General features: G+C 36.4%; 1 protein-coding gene across 1 annotated transcript; it reads left to right on the forward strand.

The window, feature by feature from the left end:
* The first annotated feature begins 1,646 nt into the window (after window positions 1-1,646).
* LOC147222964 (phospholipase B1, membrane-associated-like) lies at window positions 1,647-19,279 on the forward strand. The gene is made up of 41 exons (XM_086167137.1): window positions 1,647-1,805; window positions 3,225-3,285; window positions 3,380-3,414; window positions 5,090-5,174; window positions 5,256-5,307; window positions 5,495-5,557; window positions 6,019-6,084; window positions 6,180-6,238; window positions 6,350-6,422; window positions 6,884-6,979; window positions 7,404-7,502; window positions 7,760-7,831; window positions 7,984-8,058; window positions 8,151-8,211; window positions 8,872-8,930; window positions 9,608-9,681; window positions 9,820-9,863; window positions 9,962-10,070; window positions 10,447-10,498; window positions 10,680-10,760; window positions 10,845-10,910; window positions 10,995-11,095; window positions 11,263-11,344; window positions 11,433-11,537; window positions 12,447-12,542; window positions 12,719-12,790; window positions 12,878-12,955; window positions 13,576-13,636; window positions 13,903-13,961; window positions 14,110-14,177; window positions 14,474-14,517; window positions 14,709-14,808; window positions 15,576-15,627; window positions 15,712-15,792; window positions 15,891-15,956; window positions 16,042-16,136; window positions 16,291-16,372; window positions 16,453-16,557; window positions 16,648-16,743; window positions 16,840-16,914; window positions 17,730-19,279. Exons 1-41 carry the CDS (start codon window positions 1,775-1,777, stop codon window positions 18,015-18,017), a joined length of 3,219 nt encoding a protein of 1,072 aa, XP_086023263.1. The 5' UTR covers window positions 1,647-1,774; the 3' UTR covers window positions 18,018-19,279.
* Window positions 19,280-21,043: the final 1,764 nt, after the last annotated feature.

Consider the following 21,043-nt stretch of genomic DNA (forward strand, 5'->3'; position numbering starts at 1 on the left):
CAGAGGGGCAGAGGAACTTGCAGACACTCCGGCACTGAGTTTAAGTGTCTCACGCACCTGCTGACCTTATCCCTGAAAATGCAGACTTGCTATCTTTGATGCTATTTCTTCAGTTCAATTAGAGTGCAAGGAGACAGTTCAACCTAGAAAATACTTAACAAATAAAAGGTTGATAGTGCGGGAGAAAAGTTTCCTCACCTGCACTTGTGGGGTTTCTGTCATCATAAAGTAGTTTGACCCCTGACTCTTGACCTTGACAGTTAACAGATTGCAGAACAGATTGCATTAATGTTTGCCAAGGTTATGATGCCAGAAATTATTTGTGTGACCATAACTACTGCTGCTACTAGTACTACTACAGCTAATTATGATAATAGTAACAATACATGTCATTCGAGCATCAGTGATAAGACGATAACATAAAAATGATAAAATTAGTGAAAATAAAAAAATATTTTTAATCGAATTGCAAACTTGTAACTGATTTCCTTTTTAAACAAAAGTATTTGAGAACATCTTTTTCTCTTTTTGCACATACAATTAAAAGTCAGCATCAGAAATGTATTTCAAAATAATGTATTTGATGATGAATTGAGTAAGTTTGTTGATACATTGGGGTTCAAGTATGAGGATTTAAAAGTAATAGAAGAAGCAGTATCTAAAATTTTGACATGACGTGATAAAGTTTTTGTATTATGTGGAAAATATGATACATGATACAATATGATATATAAAAAGATTGACTTCGAGACAAATGTGGCCCAGAGGCGATTAGCCAAGCTGTGCGGATACATTGTCTTTGGTGATGGAAATTTAAAATTTCATATATGCTTTTTTTTTTTCCTCCTAAAAGTAGGCTTAATTACTTTGAGACAGACCAGAAGACAATGAAACAACTAGAAGTAGAATACCAGAAATGTTCAATACAATTGTAGCAAACAATATGTCATAAAATAATCAAGTTATAAAAGTTCTGAAGTAAAATAATGAAATCATTGCCATTTATAATAATGATGAAATAGTAGTAGGATTATTGCAAAATTACAAACAAGGTTGAATACAATGTCAAATCTAAAACTAATTGTAGCCAGTCATATTGTTTTCAGTCTTATTTGTCACTAAAATGCAAATTTCTTTCCATTGTTTAGCAGAAGATAAGATTAACAACAAATAAATAATTACTCCTCAAGCAATTTTTTTTCTATATCTTAAAGCCTAAAAGACATTAAAACATTGTATTGACTCCAATTTATTTACGGTAATAAATTGTAAATATCAAGTTATGTAATCTGACTTTTGCACAGATATATGAGTCGTTTAACCCCAGACAATGTTGACTGTTGGGATCACCATATCACAGCCTTCTTACATCTTATCTGTCAGTTGTTTAAGTATAAAATTTTACAACCCTGTCCTTTGAACACACACCTTTTATCTGAATGATATGAATATTTTACTGGTCAAGTCCTGCTGATAATGACATAGAAAGAGACCTGACTGCTTAACAGAGATCAGAGAGGAAAGACAACTTCAAGAAACATCCACAGGCACATACTCAGAGGAAAGGATGCATCTGGCTCTGATCACACTGCTGGGCTTCACACTGACATCAGGTTTTTTTTGCACAATACAACTGTAAAAAATAATCTGTCTTTGAGATCGTGCATAGTAAACACCTAAATGGGTCTGATCTAATTATTTAATGTACTAACATGATGTTTGAATTTTGCGTTTTCACTCCTTGTTCACAGTGTTTGCACTGCCTTGTCCTGGGATGCTCCCCTCTCAACCTCCCCCTGTTGACGGTATGTCAGTTAGCCTCATTGGCTCACACTGACTATTGAGTATTATTGTATGTTTCTGTATTTCTAATTTGGACTCACTCTCTGTATTTCAGACTCCATCAGAATTAGTTATTAGATATCACAATCAATTCCTTCCTACCAAAATGATAATATAGGAGACAAAAACTTCAATAAATTGTTAAATAAAACAGCACAATATGTTAAAAAATGTGGATTGTGTTTTGTATTTCAAGACTCCAGCTCTGGAAAAAAAGATGATGTAAAACTTTAGGTCAGAATATTTTTAAAAGCTTTTTGAATGTCCTTTTCTTCAATTTAATTAATTTTGTATTTTTTCCACCATAGAGTGGGATGCACTGTGTGTGTGTTTGAATGTGTTTCCATATTTAATTGTCACATTTGTCTTTGCTACTTATACTGGCAGAACACAAAGGTCCCTGGACATTTGATTAATTTCTTCTTTCTTCTTCTTCTTCTTCTTCTTCTTCTTCTTCTTCTTCTTCTTCTTCTGCTTTCGGCTTTTCCCTTCAGGGGTCGGCACAGCGAATCAGCTTTCTCCATCTAGCCCTATTCTCTGTATTCTCCTCTCTCACACCAACTGCCTTCATATCCTCTCACTACGTCCATAAATCTTTTCCTTGGACTCCTTCGAGATCTCCTGCCTGGCAGCTCCAATTACAGCATCCGCCTACCAAAATATTTACTATCCCTCCTTTGTACATGACTCAACCATCTCAATGTGGCTTCTCTGACCTTCTCTCGAAAACGTCTAACATGAGCCGTCCCTCTGATAGACTCATTCCTGATCCTATCCATCCTGGTCACTCCCAAAGAGAACATTAGCATCTTCATCTCTGCGACCTCTAGCTCTGCCTCCTGCCTTTTTGTCATTGTAACTGTTTCTAGTCCACACAGCATCGCTGGTCTCACCACTGTCTTGTACACCTTTCCTTTCATTCTGGCTGATAGTCTTCTATTGCATAGTACTCCTGAAACTTTTCTTCACTCATTCCAACTTGCTTGAGCCTGTTTCTTCACCTCTTTTCCACATCCTGGGATGCTCTGGACTGTTAGTCCAAAGTTCTTGAAATCCTCCTTATTCACACACATATACTCTTGATTATTTTTTTTATTAAAAAGATTTATTTTTTTATTTTTATTTTTTGGTCAGTAATTACTTTTCCCCAATTAAATTAACTAGTGGTTCAAATACCTGCCTTTTTTTCATGTATATTTACATTTCATTTGTAATTTCCAGGCCCGGTCTGCTTGTCTGTCCTGTCTACTAATTTTTTCATCCATAAAATTCAGTCCGTAGGCATGCAACAAACAAATGTATCACATGTAAAAAAACAACATGTATTTTATTTTCCTATCCAAACAAAGTATGTCAATCAAATTATACTTTGTTCTATGAAGTTAACAAGATCAGGCCTGGAGATGTGGCTGCGTTTGCCCCTCTGGTATTGCACAAGCAGAGGTAAGATCTGGCCAGCTTCAGCAATTTGCCTCACTTCATGCATTTGCTTCACAACATCAGGAAACTGACATATTCGATTTTGTCTGTTCTGCAGCTCTGAAATGTCCAATGTGATATCAAGACTTCAAGGTAATTTTCCATCCCTTAACCGTGGTTTGCATTGTCTCTCAAACAATTATCTAATCAATTTTAAGGAGAAGATATTAATCAGTTTGTGAGTAAAATTTAAATCGCCCATTACTTTTGGGAAATAATACATTTCCCAGTTTGAGAATTGCGCATAAGCATTGACAGATATTTGTGATACTGAATTCATCTGTATTGGGGATGAGGGAGGCTGCCTCCTTCTCCTCATTATTTCTATCCACTGCATTGATATAAGGCTTATTTATTTGAAATATGAAGGTGAGAGCCTATCTGTCAAATGAAAATCTTCAGTTGTGTTTTTGAGTTTTTCACAAATTTTGAAAGAAAAAAAATATCAGCTGGTCCATATGTCCAAGTTCTGATAAAAGGATGAGATAGGAAATGGCTGTATTTCAAATCTACAAGTAGCACAGGACATTACGGTATATGTTTATTCTGATAACATTAGGGATAAGACTTTCCTGTCTACAATGTCTCACAGGAAAAGAAATTATTCATCTTATTATGCATTAAAGTGCAAGAAAATACTTGATGTTCACCATTCATGAAAGCATGATGCTACACATTTACTCTCCCAAGATTTTTTTCATTGTGCAGGGAAACACGTTTCCACACTGTTTATATGACGATAAACACTTTCAATACTTTTAAAACTTCAGTAATTGTAAGGCTTGTTTTTCAAACTAATTTTAAGACCCCAGAAGAATCAAAACCAACGTTGGATTATACGGTTGGAAATACACAGGTGTATGGATTGAATCTTGTTTTTTTTTCCTTTGTTCTTTTTTACACAGAGAAGCTCCAGACTGATCAAATCAGATAATCAGTGGCAAACAAAAGGCTTTACTTTCACAAGAGTCAGCTTTCAAAGTCTAATTAGTCTTAAGATATTGGTATGAGCTTCTAATAGATTACTGGGGATTATCTTTACTGAACCGAGATTTAATGTACAAAGATAATATGCAATACTGTACCCCGATACGGACCTTTTTAACAATGTTACCTATGTTTACATGTTGCTTTTACACCTTATCGCTACTTGAAGGGCTTGACGATGTTATGTCAAGTACATATCCCCACACCTGCAAAATATTTATTAGTTCAGACCTGGATTCTTACTTAAAAAAGTCCAGAAAAGTTTTTGACAAATGATAAATGATAATGATTTCAATTGATTGAGTTCCATTTGGCAGTATTTCAAATGAACGGCTCGATATCTGCACTAACAGTAACAAGAAGTGACCATGACCTGCAGTGATCCTGGCCTACTAGTAGCAATCAGGGCCTTAGCGTCTGACTCAAGGACATTTCCTGGATTACAGTAAAACTGCGGATACAACACAGTGTTCCATCAACAAGGTTGAAAACAAAGGTTTTTCAGCACTGATTTTCCCTTGGTTTAAAATGTAAAACGTGTTCCTGTAAAACCACAGTGTCTGAATTTCATCATTAAGGTTATAAACTGTAGAATTGGACTGAAATGACTTGACTTTTTCGTTGTTTGTTGTTTTCAGTGTTCATCCTAAAAAGATAGGTTTTAAAAATTAAACCCATCTCTTACTTATTTGTGGCATTTTAACCAAACATCTCTGGTAAAATCCATTCCTTGTTCTATCCATTTAGTTTTAACCATTACTTTCTTTAACCTCCATTATAGAGCTGCTTGGCCTGTTCAATCCAGCAATGATATCCCCTCTCTCGAGTGGAAGGAACCTGGATGCAAATCAGCCTTTCCCACACGGGTATGAATGTAATGTTCTTTAAGAAAAACAGACTTCTTTGTAGTACCTCTACTGATTTTTTTATGTTATTTCTGTTTCAAGAACACTGCAGAAACAGGCAATAGAGGCGTCCCTGTTTCTGCAGAGCAGACAGGTTGGTAACCTTTTGACTCATTCACCCCTTTTTACAGTTTCAGCTTTTCAAATTCCATCAGGCACTGTCAAATTGTCATCAGATTCTATATTATCTAATTTGGTTGATTGTAAGTGTCTGGCAGTGACACAGGAGCATTTATTTTTAAGAGATGAAAAAGGACATTGTTTTTTCTATTCTCTTGCAGGATACTTGGAAGCTGGCGGTTATCTTTGTGCAAGTTGATCAGCTCTGTGCCTGTGAGCAACAGGTAAACTCTTAAACCTCTGCATTTATGTTATAAACTCATTTCTAGGGAGTTTGATCAGATTAAATGTGGAAGTATTGTTATATATGTTGTACATGGTATAAAACACTATTCAACAAAGATATGGTAAATGAATGAAACAAATACTACCATGTATGACAGAGAGAATATATTTTCTATTAAGATAATAATCAGATATGACAGATTGGCAGCATGTGAATTAGTAGTACTGAGTGCGGAATGATGAGACTTTGCCAGACTATTTGTGTTAGAAATTAAGATAAAAAAAAAAAAACACTGTGAATTTGCTTTTACTCACAGAATACCTAGCACTGTATAAAAAAGTAATATAAACTAGAACTCTGAGTAAATGAAATAAAATGCAGATAAGTGTATTTTCTGACACTTATCAGAGAATACCAATCAAATGATATGCTGATGTATTTGCTGATGTTTCTGTACAGATCCAAGCTGAGGTCAGGTCGGTGGTCAGTCAGGTAGAGGAGGCTCTGCAGATACTGCACTCTCAGGTACATGTCACAATTTACACCGTTGTTCTCAACAGCATTATACATGCTTACACAGTTTGCATTCAATTTAATGACTCCTTCCTATGACTCCACAGTTGAAGCATACAATTGTAAGTCTCACATTATGGGATGGAGAGCAAGACTCTTTTGGCAAGTAAGTTGAGTGAACAATATGTTTTCTTCCTCACAGACTGAATAGGTCAGATAAAGGATAATAGTTGGAACTGTAAATATTGAGTCTGAGTATATATTGTTGTGATGACAGGATGTGTCCATGCATGCAATCAAATCAAGGAGAGGCCAAACTTTTGAGAGCCATGATGATACAAAGTCTACAGGTTTGTCCGTTTGTTTTCGATTTTATCTAACTTATCGACAGTCATTCTCCTCAGTTAGTTCTTTTTCCAAACTGCAAAAATGTTTGAAAAAATTATCTGAAGAAAGAAATCATATCCCGGAAAGCAATCTGATGATGAGCATGAAAACACATGGAAAACATATTAACCTTAAAGATTAAGGCAAAATTTGTATTAAAAAAATCTACAAACTTCCATTAGATGGAAATTATATATTAGGAGAAAATACCCTGTTCCTTGTGAACAGGGTAATTTCCAAATTTATCAGAAATAGCCTGGTTCTGCCATACTTTTTTTTTCAAAAGATAAGATGGTCTGAGTCCTTGGCACTTCAATTTTGGGGTTAATTCCCTGCAAAGTTTAAGAGCTTCTTATCTAAAAGTTCTTTATGCTCTCTGTAAATGTTTTTATCATTGAAACACCAAACCTGCAACTTTCACTAGGAGTCTTTGGCTGAACTGGTGGAGAGGAGCTGGTACAATGACAGAGGCGACTTTGCAGTGGTTCTGCAGGATGAACCTGTCATCTCGTTGGTTACTGTGAGTCACTGACACCTAGCTCAAGCATTCTTTTGAGCCCAAACAACCTTTACAACCTTTCACATAGGCTATCTTGTATACTGACTATATCTTACTGCAGGAAGTGCATGGCCACATTTCACAATAGAATGAAAGAGAAATTCTGTGGGCTTATTTTTGAGGATCATGAGATATATTGTTTTTATGTTGTCTTCTTTTTTGTTGCACAAATAGTACCAAAAATACAACTCAATGTATACAACTGCTCAGACTTAGGTATTAGACCAACAGTGTCTGATACAGTTTTGTTCTGTAGTTGTTGCTCCCATTTGGTTGCCACTAAAGAGCCAGAGTCTCTACCTTCTGAGGCGCGAATGTCCTCTGCCTCTGACAGTGACAGATAGAGGGACTAACAGAAGATTTGCCTTCTGTATCGTACTAACAGCACATTGTTGTGTTCTCTGCACAGCGCGGGAAGCATTTGTCCGAGCAACAATTGTCATTTGAAACTGATAAACTGATGGTGCAGCTCTGGATGAACCTGGTAAGTTCACATCTCTCTCTCTCTCTCTCTGCTGAATTATGAGTTGCTCCTGATGCCTCCTCCTGACTGTATGCATGGAAATGTGCAATCGGTTGCTGGAAGGCCAGGGGAGTTTGAGTTTGTGACACTCGTGGTTGTAAATAAATGTAAATATGTGGCATTGTGACGTCAAAAAAAATTGTAAAACCCAGATAGTTTCAGATATAGATTCATTGTTGTTACTGTCTCAATAGAAAATAAATTCATTTTTTGCTCAGCTGCAGCCCACAAGTGGGGAACCAAAAACAGACGCCGCAGAGACGATCATCTCTTTGCCATGCCCAAGTGAAGTAAAGAACTAAAATGAATATTTTATAAGATATATGCAGACTGAAATATTCTAATTTGTGACATAACAGGACATTTTTTATTTCAAACTGCTTTTGCCACTTTTTGACACCTTTCCTCCATCCCCCCCTGGCTATCTTTCTCCCTCCCCCAGGATCGTCCCTTTCTAAAAACGAGGGGAAACTCTCCCTTATATCAACAGAGCAATGCATCTCCTCTCCTTCACTCAGTGAGTGCTGTTTGAGCTCAATGGCAGCAGTGAAAGAATTCTTCAGCTCCTGTTTGGTCCTGATCCTGTCTGTTCTTTGTGTATCCTCCAAGGTGATGGGAACAGAACTATCCTGTGAGCACCTCAGCCCCTCCCCCTCCACACCTGTTTCAGGTAAGATGCTGTCTATCAGTTCTATAAAAAAACTAAATCAATGACATATTCAAAACAAATGCAAATCATGACCCATGAAGTAGGTGTGTAATTTTAGGTTGGAGGTTAACCTGTAAGTAAATTATTATAATTGTTAACGAGGGATAAAATACAATGCTTCGTCTCATTAGAGGAGAATTTATGAAATCTCATTTTGTTGGCTTTTAAAAATACTTTTTGCACCTTATTGTGTATTTTATATAATTTTCTTGGAACCTTTCGAATTATTTTGGATTCACTTTTGTTTAATTATTGACTTTGCCTTTTTACGATGCTGTCATTCAAAGCTTTTACAAAAATAAATAAAAATAATTAAGACTAATTCATCTAAACTATGCATTTCTCGCTTTGAACCCCCCATGGGTTCACAAGCCCATTGAACCAATGGGAATACATTAAAAAAAACATGTACAAAATTTTAAATTGTACAACTCACACATTTTCACTGTCAGTCACAGACTTTTTCAGCACTATATTTGGTTTAATTTTAAGTAAAATTGTGAAACATTTACTCGAATCTTTTGATAACTAAATAACACATATGATCTCCTTAAAACTTTTTAAAGGTGGTTAACACTTTTTTTTTGTCCTTATCACCTTTTTTGTTTTTAATTCCCCCAGTACACAAGCTCAGGCCAGGAGATATCAGAGTTGTCGCTGCAGTGGGAGACTCTCTGACAGTGAGTGATACATCTCTTCTTTTTCTATTTGTAGGGTGCCCAACCCTACAAATACAACTTCAATCCAAAATAGAGATATCTGTGGTTAAATAGTCAGGGTTTATCCAAAAAGTGAGAACAAACAACCATGATAAAATACTTTACTGAAAACATCATTGTCTAAACACACAGCAAGAAGAACCAGACGACTGATTCCGAAATGTCGACACATTGATAGGAAACTGGAGGGTCTGATAGGGCATAAAAACATTTTTCATATTTGTACAATTATATCAACAATATCCAGACTAACTGGTACGTAGGTAGGTGGGTAAGTTCAGTTTCAGCAGTACATAACATCAAGTAAATAACTACAGTGCATTGAAGAAAACATGCAATAAGTACTCATAAAAAAATGCAAAGTTTGGAGCCACACGTTCCATTTGTAGGTGATATCCCATGTGTAGGGATAAATGATCTTACATTGAATTGGAAAGTTTTAGAGATCATATTTTGTCATTCAAGCTGTATTCATCAGATTGCCTAACAATAATGTTACAGTGCAGCAATACTTTTTATATCAGCATAAAGTATGAGCCAGGTACAATTCTCCATAAAAACGCCTTAAACCAAAACATTATATGCTCTGGAGAGAAATATATTGCAAGGAATAAGATCAATTATTCTTTAATCCCCAGGCAGGAAATGGCATCGGATCCAGCCCAGGCAACATTCTGGATGTCCTGAGACAGTACAGAGGTTTATCCTGGAGGTGACCGAAATGTGTTTTCAATCAAAACATGAAACAAAATATTGAAAACAATGTTGTATTCATTTTTGTGTACTTTATTTTGCTATATCATAGCATCATACCCTCATTTTCTTGTTCAATTATATTTCTCTCATGCAGTATTGGTGGAGATAAAAACCTCTCAGATGTAACAACTTTACCCAGTGAGTGTTCTGAGTTATCGATTAGATACCAGCAACTGTATTTAGGGCACGACAACTATTAAGACTAAGTTCTCTTTTCAACAATTCACAAAAAATAGATATCTTGAAGCATTTTAACCCCAATGTGACGGGCTACTCTACTGGCATGGGAAAACAGCATACTCCTCAGGCCTCTCTCAACCAGGCTGTTGCAGGGGCAAAGACCATGTGAGTCTTTTCCCTTTATTTTGTCTTTAATATTTCATATTGATACCCTCTATATTCATACCCTATACCCAATATTTTACCCTATATCCATACCCTTATTAAAGCACAAAACCAAAGATACCTGCATGTCAATGCAATTCATACATTATTTGTCCTCCAATCTACAGTGAGGTTACTGTCTGTTTCCAGGACATACTGTACCTCCTCCTCTCTAGATTTTTCTGCACTTGCTCCCTAGTCTCATCAAAGATCACAATGTCATCTGCAGACATGTCACTGTCAAATAATCATTAAATAATTGCAGGCAGAAATATTTCTGATCTTGTGCAGAACACCTATACTGGAATTGTTTTCTTTTTTTTCAATTTGTTTTCAGGGACATACCATTGCAAGTTGAAGCCCTGGTGTCAAGGATGAAGAATGACCCAGTAGGTTTTTGGAAAATGTCATCTATGAATATCCCTGCTGGATAACGTGATAGCAAATAGATGTTTTTTAATGTGCAGAGTAACCCAACTTATTATATCAAAGAAATGTCTTGTAGTAACTAATGTCAGTGCGAAACTCAATTTCACTCAGTTGATTACTGATTACTGTCATTTCATTCAGAGAATCAATTTTGAATCAGACTGGAAAGTGATCACTGTATTTATTGGTGGAAACGACATATGTGATCACTGCCAAAATTCTGTGAGTACCAATGTTGAATGATAATTCACAAGTCAAAATGAACTGATGAAAAACTGGACGATTAAATCCCTCTTCTTTTTACAGTTACTCTATTCTGTAGACAATTATGTTAGCAATATTCGGGCTGCCCTGGATTATCTGCACAAAGAGGTAGAACATTCATGCTGCTGCACATTCAATGATATGTTTCTCTGCTTCATTCTACATTGTCTTTAATTCAGCTTGTTTTATTAGGTGCCTCGAGCTTTGGTGAACCTGGTAGAACCGCTTCACATTGTCCCACTTAGAGAAATGCACATGGACTCTTCAACGAAGTGTCCAACATTGCTGGTTAAGTAAGTGCCACATACCACATATGCTCCATGTGACACACTCAGACATGTTTTAAGTCCATGCTTTACTTGAAGTCACTTAGTCATTTGAATCCAGGTCAAGTTCTCTAACGAAACTTTTTATTTTTATTTTATTTCATTTTATTAACTTACTATCTCTTCCTTGACAGATTTCTATGCCCTTGTGTAATCTTGCCAAAACAAGGCTCTATAGCTTTGCAGAAATTGGAGGAAATCAATAGAGGGTATCAGGTATGAAGCCATAAAGGATAATTCGGTAATTCATATGTAACCTTCCTGGTTGCAATATTAAATCACAGCCCTCTTGCCCGTATTACAGCTAGCGCTGAACAAGCTTGTGGAGTCGAGCCGGTATGACACCCGCTCAGATTTTACCGTGGTCATCCAGCCTTTCTTCAGAGAAATCATTGTTCCTAGAATGCCGGTTAGTAGCATGACTTTTTTGAGGTATATACACTAATTTCAGCCCATTAGGGGAATGCCATATAGGAAACTGTTATATATCAAATATTACATGAAGTTTGACTATATTAAGTAACGATCACTATTGAATTGAATTTCAAAATCTGTATTCTATCATAGGAATATTCCAATACTTTCTCAAACAGGGCAACAATTTTGCTTCGATCATCTCAATTATATTACATATATCTATTATATTCTGCAAGCTAACCACATTTTCAGATCTGTTTGGTCTCCTACAACAAACTAGTGAATTTATTGAAAGTCAATATTGGCCCTGGTTATGAAAATTGTTATTTGGAATACTGGTCTGGCCTTTGCAAGCTCCAGTCAGATGATGCTAACTGTTATTTACTTCAGATTATTGCTGAATTTGTGTTGACTGTGTTTGTATATGCATGTGTCCACACTGTAGCCATACATCCACACATCCATGCATACAGTACATACATACTGTAGAATCTACAGCATGTATGTTCTGGATGTATGTTTATGTTGAATGTGCAGTTTACCTCGAGGAAAAGCATTTGTTCGTGTACTTGCTCCACTTGCAACTGAACTTCTTTTTTTGGACTTTGGAATAACCTTGCTACCTCATCATAACTTGCTCTTGTCTGTGATATTATTTATAATTTTTGTAGTTTTGCAACCTGGGTCTTAGAGAAATGCTATTTCAATCCTTTGCATTTGCAAAACATATGGCAGTATTGACAATAAAGCTGACATTGACTGACAACTTCCATTATTGTAACTTGAATGTTTGTGATAAGATTTGTGACAAAATTGAGTACTGGCATATTATAACCTTACTTGTTGAACCTTATTTAGTTGGTCGGTAAGAAATATTATTTTTAATTTATGTGTCTCACAGGATGGCCGTCTTGATCGCTCCTACTTCAGTGCTGACTGCTTCCACCTAAGCCAGAAAGCACAGACAGTCATGGCTCGCTCACTCTGGAACAACATGGTAGGATTCGAATACCAAAAGTGGGCTTAAACCAAATGTAGTATGAGGGAACGGTTATTCATGACATAAAGGATACCACATTGCATTACTCTGAAATATGTGAAATACACAAAGAATGCTTTATCCATTGTTTGAATCGTTTGAACGAGATGGTATTCTATTTTTTATTTTACAAGCTGGAAAATCTGGGCAGCAAAACATCCGCACTGGATTTTGCTGCGAACAATACGCTGAAATGTCCAAACAAGGTAGGACATAATAGTAAAACAAAACAGGAAAACGCTCAGAATGTAAGTAGACAGATGGTGTGATGCTGATACTTTCTTTGTTCACAGACTTCACCCTACATTCGAACTTATCTAAACAGCAATTATACGTACAGTAAGCCGTCTCCGACACCTAAACCAGAGAAAGTAAGTATATACCATTCAATTGAGTATTTTTTTCATCCAATCCAATCCAATCTAATAAGTTCTAATAATTAAATTATATTCAAATAAAACAGATTCACCACTGTGAAGTGTGTTCTTCCTATGTAAATAATCAAATAAAGTATGTTATCGTGTCTATTGTACCAACGTTAAAAAAGATGTTGTACGGCAGGTATAACACACTTACAGGACTGTCTCAGAAAATTAGAATATTGTGATAAAGTTCTTTATCTTCTATAATGCAATTAAAAAAACAAAAATTACTTTATCATGATATTCTAATACTTTGAGATAGGATTTTTGAGTTTTCTTAAGATGTAAGCCATAATCAGCAATATTAAAATATTAAAAGGCTTGCAACTTTTCAGTTGATTTGTAATGAATCCAGAATGTATGGCATTTTTGTTTTTGTAATTGCAGTACAGAAGATAAAGAACTTTATCACAATATTCTAATTTTCTGAGACAGTCCTGTATACTGCCTAGGATATCACAGAGATAAGACAAACTGTCACTACTCATTTCAACTCTTACTTCAAGACTGATGATAAAAAAGAAGGAAATGATATGACAATAGCTTTATGATGCTTTCTTTCTCACCAGAATTGGGGAAGTGACCTGGCCTGTGTAGACCTTGCTCCATCTGAAGTTGTGCCAACTTCAGGTGAGGCACAAAGTAGTGTGTGTGTGTGTGTGTGTGTGTGTGTGTGTGTGTGTGTGTGTGTGTGTGTGTGTGTGTGTGTGTGTGTGTGTGTGTGTGTGTGTGTGTGTGTGTGTGTGTGTGTGTGTGTGTGTGTGTGTGTGTGTGTGTGTGTGTGTGTGTGTGTGTGGTCTCAAATTATAGTTCACTTGTTGAACAATGTTACAGGGAGTTGAAATTAACTGCATCTACATGTAATAAAGTCACTCAAACACACTTTTTATCTTAAGTCCACAAGCTAAGGCCCGCTGACATCAAGGTGGTGGCGGCACTCGGAGACTCCATTACGGTTGGTGACATAACACTGTGACATGATGTTTAATTCTGATTGAGATCAAAAGCATTTGAAAATACATTCACATCTCACAGTTGCAAGGCTTTTACCTTGTTAGAATTATGTTTTATTAATTTATTTGCTTATTTGCTGCTGTCCACAGGCAGGTGCTGGTGCAAAAGCAAAGAACCTGTTTGAACTCAGCAAAGAATACAAAGGAGTATCTTGGAGGTACAGCAACACCATGGTTGAATAATAGTGTAGAATATTGACTGTGGACACAGTAATATTGAACAGTTAACCATATATGTTTACTTGCAATCTGCACATGTGCAGACTCGCTGTAGGCGGGGCTTATGTCTGTTGGTACGAATTGCTATCATAACCTGTGCTCTGCTCTTCAGTAAAAATAACTAAGTGCTACTCTAATATCTCCGGTCGCATCTCTTTTACACAAAACACAACAAATAGGTTTACTAATTTTTTACAAATGACCAAAACTGTGTTTTGTTGTTTATATCTTGCAGCATTGGAGGAGATGGGACACTTGACACAATCACAACATTGCCAAGTAAGTTGAAAAGAACATCTGACATCTAACAACCAAATGTTTTCACTGACATAAAGCTTATATTTTTACCATCTTTAGTAATGCAAACTCCTTTTTTTCACCAGGCAAAGTGCATCAACAGGGCTGTTGCAGAAACAGACACCTTATTTTTCAGCCTCTTACTATATCTGCTTTTCCATCTATCTTTACAGACATCTTGAAGAAGTTCAACCCTTCACTGAAAGGTTTCTCAAGAGGTCAAGGGTCATTACGGAAGGGTTTCAATATGGCTGTACCTGGAGCCAAAGCCTCGTATGTGTATACATTTGGTAGCCTATTTGGACATCCTCAGAAAGGGAATCACTGTATTTCACGATAGGTGTTATTTTAAACCATGTCATAGTGTTTAACAGCGTACTCTTTGCTTCATTTCTTTCCATTTATTTGCTTTTTTGTCCATTTGTGGGTCACATTGGCAGGCTTAATGAACCTGCTATACTGAGGGAGTAGGAAGACAGGTTAGCCAATGGGTAACATGAGAAAATCTTTCTCCTTTCAGACTTATTTTGAGAGAGAAATCCAGAATAAAGGTTGACTATAGCATTAATGACAGAACAAAAGGCTTTTTGAGAGCAGGAGTGGAGATTTTGATGAATCTTAAAAAAGAACAAAATGGGGTGGGGGGAGGCTATTTAAGAGGCTATTTTTTCCAACCCTCCATTCATCTTTTTTGGGGAGAATGTTCCTCATGACTGTGTCATGATGGACCAATGCGATGGTTAGCAAGTTGCAAGTTGACCATATTTAACAACTCTTTAAGGCAGGCCTGGCCAACCTGTGGTTCATGTCGACTTTTGTGTTTGTGCGATTGCACAAGTAAAAAACACACAAACACGAAATTCGACATGAACTTAAGAGCCGCATGCGGCTCAGGTAGCCACAGGTTAGCTAGGCCTGCTCTAAGGTAACATCTACAATATTAAAGTTAGATTTCAAAGTATGATATAGCAGCCAAATTTCACCTCTGAACCAGCTGCCGGTGCCTGTCTAACAACAAATATTCCCTTGTTCTGTCACAGGGACATCCAGACACAGATTCCAGCTCTCATCAAGACCATGAGAGGAAACAAGGTGAGATAACTTCTGTAATTGCTGTTCTGACCGTTACCATGTTTTTGACCTTTCGTGTTCATGATCCACTCAAACTACTTACAGGAGGTGAATTTTCAAGAGGATTGGAAACTCGTGACAATATTTGTAGGGGAACATGACCTTTGCTATTATTGCATGGACCAAGTGGGTACTTTAAAAAAAAAAATCTATTCTGTAAATAATTGTGCATATTCCTTTGACAAGTAATTGCAAAATGAAACATGCTTTGCGCTTCTCTGCAGAAAAATCTCTCACCCAAGAATTATAGCCACAATCTTATGCTCAGTTTGGACATGCTCTATGAGCAGGTGAGTTTTACCTATCCTCTGAATACAAAAGAGTTATTATTTCAAGCGTTAATCTGTTTTTCTTTTGCCATACTTGCCACACTAGGTTCCAAGGCTTTTGGTCAATGTTGTGGAAATCATGCAGATAGACACAATAAAAGCAGTAAAGAAAAATAGTCTGGGATGTTCACTTATAAGGAGGTTTGTATTTCAGTATTCTATCTGTTAGATATATCATGGAAATGTATGGGAGAGCAAATATTATTTTACAAACCAAGTAAAAAGACATTCATATTAAGAAAATGCAAACATTTGTTTGAACTTTGCCATCTCAAATTATATTTTTTTCTTGTAGGATGAGCTGTCCTTGCGTTGTCAATGCAGCTGAGAACTCCCCAGAGCTGGAAGAGATAAAACGAATCAATCACCAATACCAGGTAAAAATAAAACGTAAACAAATACATTCTTTGTGAAAATGTGATCTATTTCAGCCACCCCTTCCCTCAATCTGTCTCAGACTGAATTGGAGTATCTAATATCCGGAGATCGTTATGAAGGAAGAGATGACTTTGCTGTTGTTCTTCAACCCTTTATGCACAATTATTACATTCCTCATATAGGTGTAAGTTTCAAAGACGTTTCAGCACAACAAAAAATGTATGTACTGTATGTGCAAATACAAAAATAAGTTCTTGCTGGACCTATTCACTAGGAAGGTGAGGCAGACACCAGCTTCTTCTCTATGGACTGCTTTCAAATGAGTGACCGTGCTCACGCTGAGATGGCCATCGCCCTCTGGAACAATATGGTAATCATTTGTCAAGAAAAACTAGACAGCAAGTCTTTACTTCATCATGGGTAGTTCCAGTTGTTCTGGTTATAAATGAAAATTCTATGTTAACAGTTGGAGCCTGTGAGCAGAAAACAAGATTACAACAACTTCACATATGACCGTTCAAAAATTCAGTGTCCCTCTGAGGTAAGATATTCTTATTCTTCAGAGAAACAACACATCAAAAATGGTTTGGGACAAGACGTTTTATAGTACTTTAATCTTCCCTTCATAGAGACACAAAACAGTTTGTTGTGAAAATCATGATGTGATATAAAATAGTGTTTGTTGTAATAAATTGGATGGAGTAAAACACTGTCAAACTTATTAGAAATCAGCACACTTTAGAAGTCAGCAATAGTGTTTAATGCCAATGGCACTTAGTTCTATTAAACGAACATACAAAATACGAGGAAAGAAATGTGGGAGTATTTCTTTTCTAAAAGCTATTTCAAATAGAGATGGGTAAATGTGTTAATGATGGAAAAAAGAATGGAGGAGTTCTCAGTTATGAAAAAGATCATTTTGTCAGATGGTTCTAATTTTGTTTGTTTTTTTTCCAACTAAATCTGAGAATGCATGCTAACCTCATGGTCTTGTACTTCATTTAATGAAGACATTTTTTTACATTAACTACGGTATCTTTCAACAGCAACTCCTTAAATCTCCCATCTCATCAATGTATCATTCAGTGGCTGTTTCCCTAAATAAATTGCAACAATCATACAGTCATATTTCTGTCTGTCCCTTTTTTCCCAGAATTCAAATTTCAAAGTTTGTCATAAATTATTTCATTGAAAGCCCACTACCAAGTGGAATTCAGAGGAATGCATGAGATAATAATGAATTAAGATACTCTTGCATTTACTAGGGCCCCTTTAAGAGTATCCATAATGCACCCCCCCTGTCTGTATTACTTGACTTGTGTTCAAATTCACTGAATTATTTAATCTTTCTTACAGGCCAAACCCTTCATCTTTACGAAAATCAACAGTATCCAAATCCTTCCTGTAATAACCACTACGACTGATATTCCTACCTCAGAAGATTCTACCCAAACCAGCTCTAGCCCAATATCCACAGTGTATACACCACTCTGTGCTCCCACCCTGCCAGTGTGGGTGCCGGTTGTTGTGGGAATTTGTAGTTTACTGCTTGGTTTTGCTTTGGCCTGGACAATTCTTTCTTGCATTCAGCGTCAGAAAAACAAAAAGGAGAGACCATTAGAAATGAAAGGTACTGGTTTTTAATACCATTTTTTTTTTAATTAATTTCTTTCCAACGTTGTCAGAATTTATATCTGACCACTACGTGTACAAAGGGAGTTCGAGAAATTTCATTGGAGGGTTATTTTCTATTTTTTATATGCATTGATTTACCTCATTGAATCCCAACATTTGGTAAATGTCTCTTTATTTGTTTATTTATTATTTTAAAAGGTTACCACAATCTTTTTGTTGTGGGAGATGTACTTTGCAAACAGTGTTGTCTCCCTGTTAAACCGCAGTAAAGCACGATTCCTGGAAATACTGCTGAGACAACTTTGTCTTCTCCATGTTCTTCTCCATCTTGTTTGCAACACATAATAGGATGGCTCTTCGGAACTTGGTCCACTTGTTTGTTCCACCATTTTATCAGCAACTTGTTAATTAATGGATGGAATTCATTTTTTCCATAATGTAGGTTCAGAGGATAAAGTTGATGAATTGCCAAGAAATGTAGTCCATAGTCCATAGCTAGATATGTAAATAGTCTACAAAGAAATTACCATTAGATGTTTAAACAGCATCAATTACAGAAGAAAATGTGATTATTTGACAAAAGGTTTTAGAATTATAGGATCATATGCTGACATATATGCAGCTGATTGAAAATGAAGCACAAATCTACATGAATTTGGCGTACCCCGCACTTATTTACCACTGAATAACAAACTAAGAGCTGCCATCGCTGTGTTCCTCAGTGTAGGCAATTAATAATCTCCAAGTATCCCTTGTAATGTTGACACAAAGCAAACAATGGGTGAATATGAACCTTTGCTCATGGTTTCTTGTGTGTAGCATTTTGTTTCAATCAAGTCTGTGAAGTTTGCCTTTGGGTCTGTCTTCATGTATTTAAAGCTAGACATCTCTACAATACAATCAATGACATCATCTGTCAGATCGTTTCCCAGAAAGCCACAAATCTTTACAATCTCTCAACAATAGGAAATGGATCTCTCCTTAACAATTTCAAGAATATGGTTTAAAAAAAGAAAAATAATTATCCCAATAGCAACTTGAATTGTAACTTATTGAAAGAAATATGATCACCAACCTTTGACAAATCTTCATACTTAACAAAAAACATGTCCAACTGATTTTTTTCCTCATAGTATTCTTGCAGGTGGTCAGACCGGGATCCCATGAAAACTGATCAAATGAAAAAAAAAATCTGATTTCGGAAGTCAATCTACATTTGTTGTAAGTGGTGAATGTAAATATTGTTTATTTTGTACATATTCAGCTTATTGTGTTTCTGTAAGCAAATTCTTTATTGAAAATTACAACATAATAAACTTTAGCCTTTTTAAGTTATCTTTACTTCAGTCATTTTTACTGTTAAAAGATCAATTTGATTCCTATGATCCAACACTTTCACAAACTGAATAAATCATTTTGAAACAATATATGTTAGCTGGAGCTATTAGAGCAAATTAAATACGATCACGTCATGACTTAATGGACCTCTAAGATAAGTGGTGGTCGCGAGAATCCAGCATCTTGCTTTGGACCAGAAAATATCGTCTGAGAAAGTAAACTTACTGTTTCCATCGAGGAAGTCCTGAAAGAAATCCTCAAAGTTCTTTCGCTTTTCCAGCATCACCCAACTGTTAGCAACTTGGCAAATAGACACCAGGACATCCTTCGGGTCCCTCATCAAATACAGAACCCGAATAGAAGCAATAGAGGTGTTTGTTCTTTTGTGGTGTCTTATCTTAATTGTCCTGTAACAATAGCCTTAGATTCTGTAGCACAGGCTTCTCCAGTAAATGCTAAATAACTCATCGGTCAAAGTGTATAGTACAGCTTAAAGTCGATAATGAGCAGGAACTTTCAGTAGAAACTGAATTCGGACATTACTTGCCTTAATTTCTTGACTTGACTCCTTCTGGCAACAGGTCAGGAGAGAGGTGTATGCAAAAGATTTGTGGATCTGACCTTTCCCGCTGATGGTTGTCTACAGTACAGTATTTGATGCATCTTCTATCTGATCAGGATGTACAGCATCTATGATCTTGACACGGATCTGCTGCATCCATAGTGTCCTTCCATGTGGAGAAGATGGACACAACAGATTATGTTCAAGCGTTATCGTTTTGTCCAGCTAAATTCCTGTGCTATGGCTCCTGTCTTTTCAGGCCATGTTTATTATTATGAACCTTTTCTGTAATGTCTTGGTTTTATGTAAATGCAGGATTATTTCTAACATCAATAATGTAGCTTTACACTCACACACACACACACACACACACACACACACACACACACACACACACACACACACACACACATCACATTTACATTTAGGCAGGTGGGGGAAGGGGAACAGACAATCATCTCACAATAAATGTTCAAATATCTTGTGATCCTGTACAGAAATCAAGAATAAGTCCTTCCCATGACCGATATTAAACTCATATGACATGCTGATTCCCTAAAAGATATTCAACTGGGATATTTTTCAACACCCTTTTACAACTTGGGGCACCAAAGTCCCTGCTGTATCTTTAAAAAACAATTATGACCACAGCCTGCTGTCAACAGTTTTTTTGCAGGTCCATTCTTCTACGGGACTGGTATAACTAGCAGTTATGTATGAAATTATTTAAGGATTCAAAGCATTTATTGTCATTTGCACAGTCCAAAAATGTGTTTCCCTGTGCAGTGAAATTCTAACTTTGCCATCCTCATCGAACCCAGATAGTTTGATAGGGTGTAAGTAGAAGAGAAATCTGTACGTTAGCGACGACAAAACGATAGATCATGAACAGAATAAGGGCAGTATTGGATGTGCAATTGAGAAAGTGCAAATTGTGTAGGTTCAATGTTAAGAGTTAAGTATAGCATGAGTGTACTGAATGAAAAGTGCCAGAGAATCAGGTGCATCTGATTGTTCTGAGGTAGCACATAATTGTTTATTCCTGTCAGCTGTTCAGGAGTCTGGTGGAAGTTAGTTGGAATAATTTTTTTACCCATGAAGTTCTACTTTTCACTCCTGCACCTCTGGCCGGAGG

This window comes from Fistularia commersonii, chromosome 20, assembly GCF_037954325.1.
Source record: "Fistularia commersonii isolate RoL2024-O1a breed Wild chromosome 20, RoL_Fcom_v1.0, whole genome shotgun sequence".
NCBI classification, from domain to species: Eukaryota; Metazoa; Chordata; class Actinopteri; order Syngnathiformes; family Fistulariidae; genus Fistularia; species Fistularia commersonii.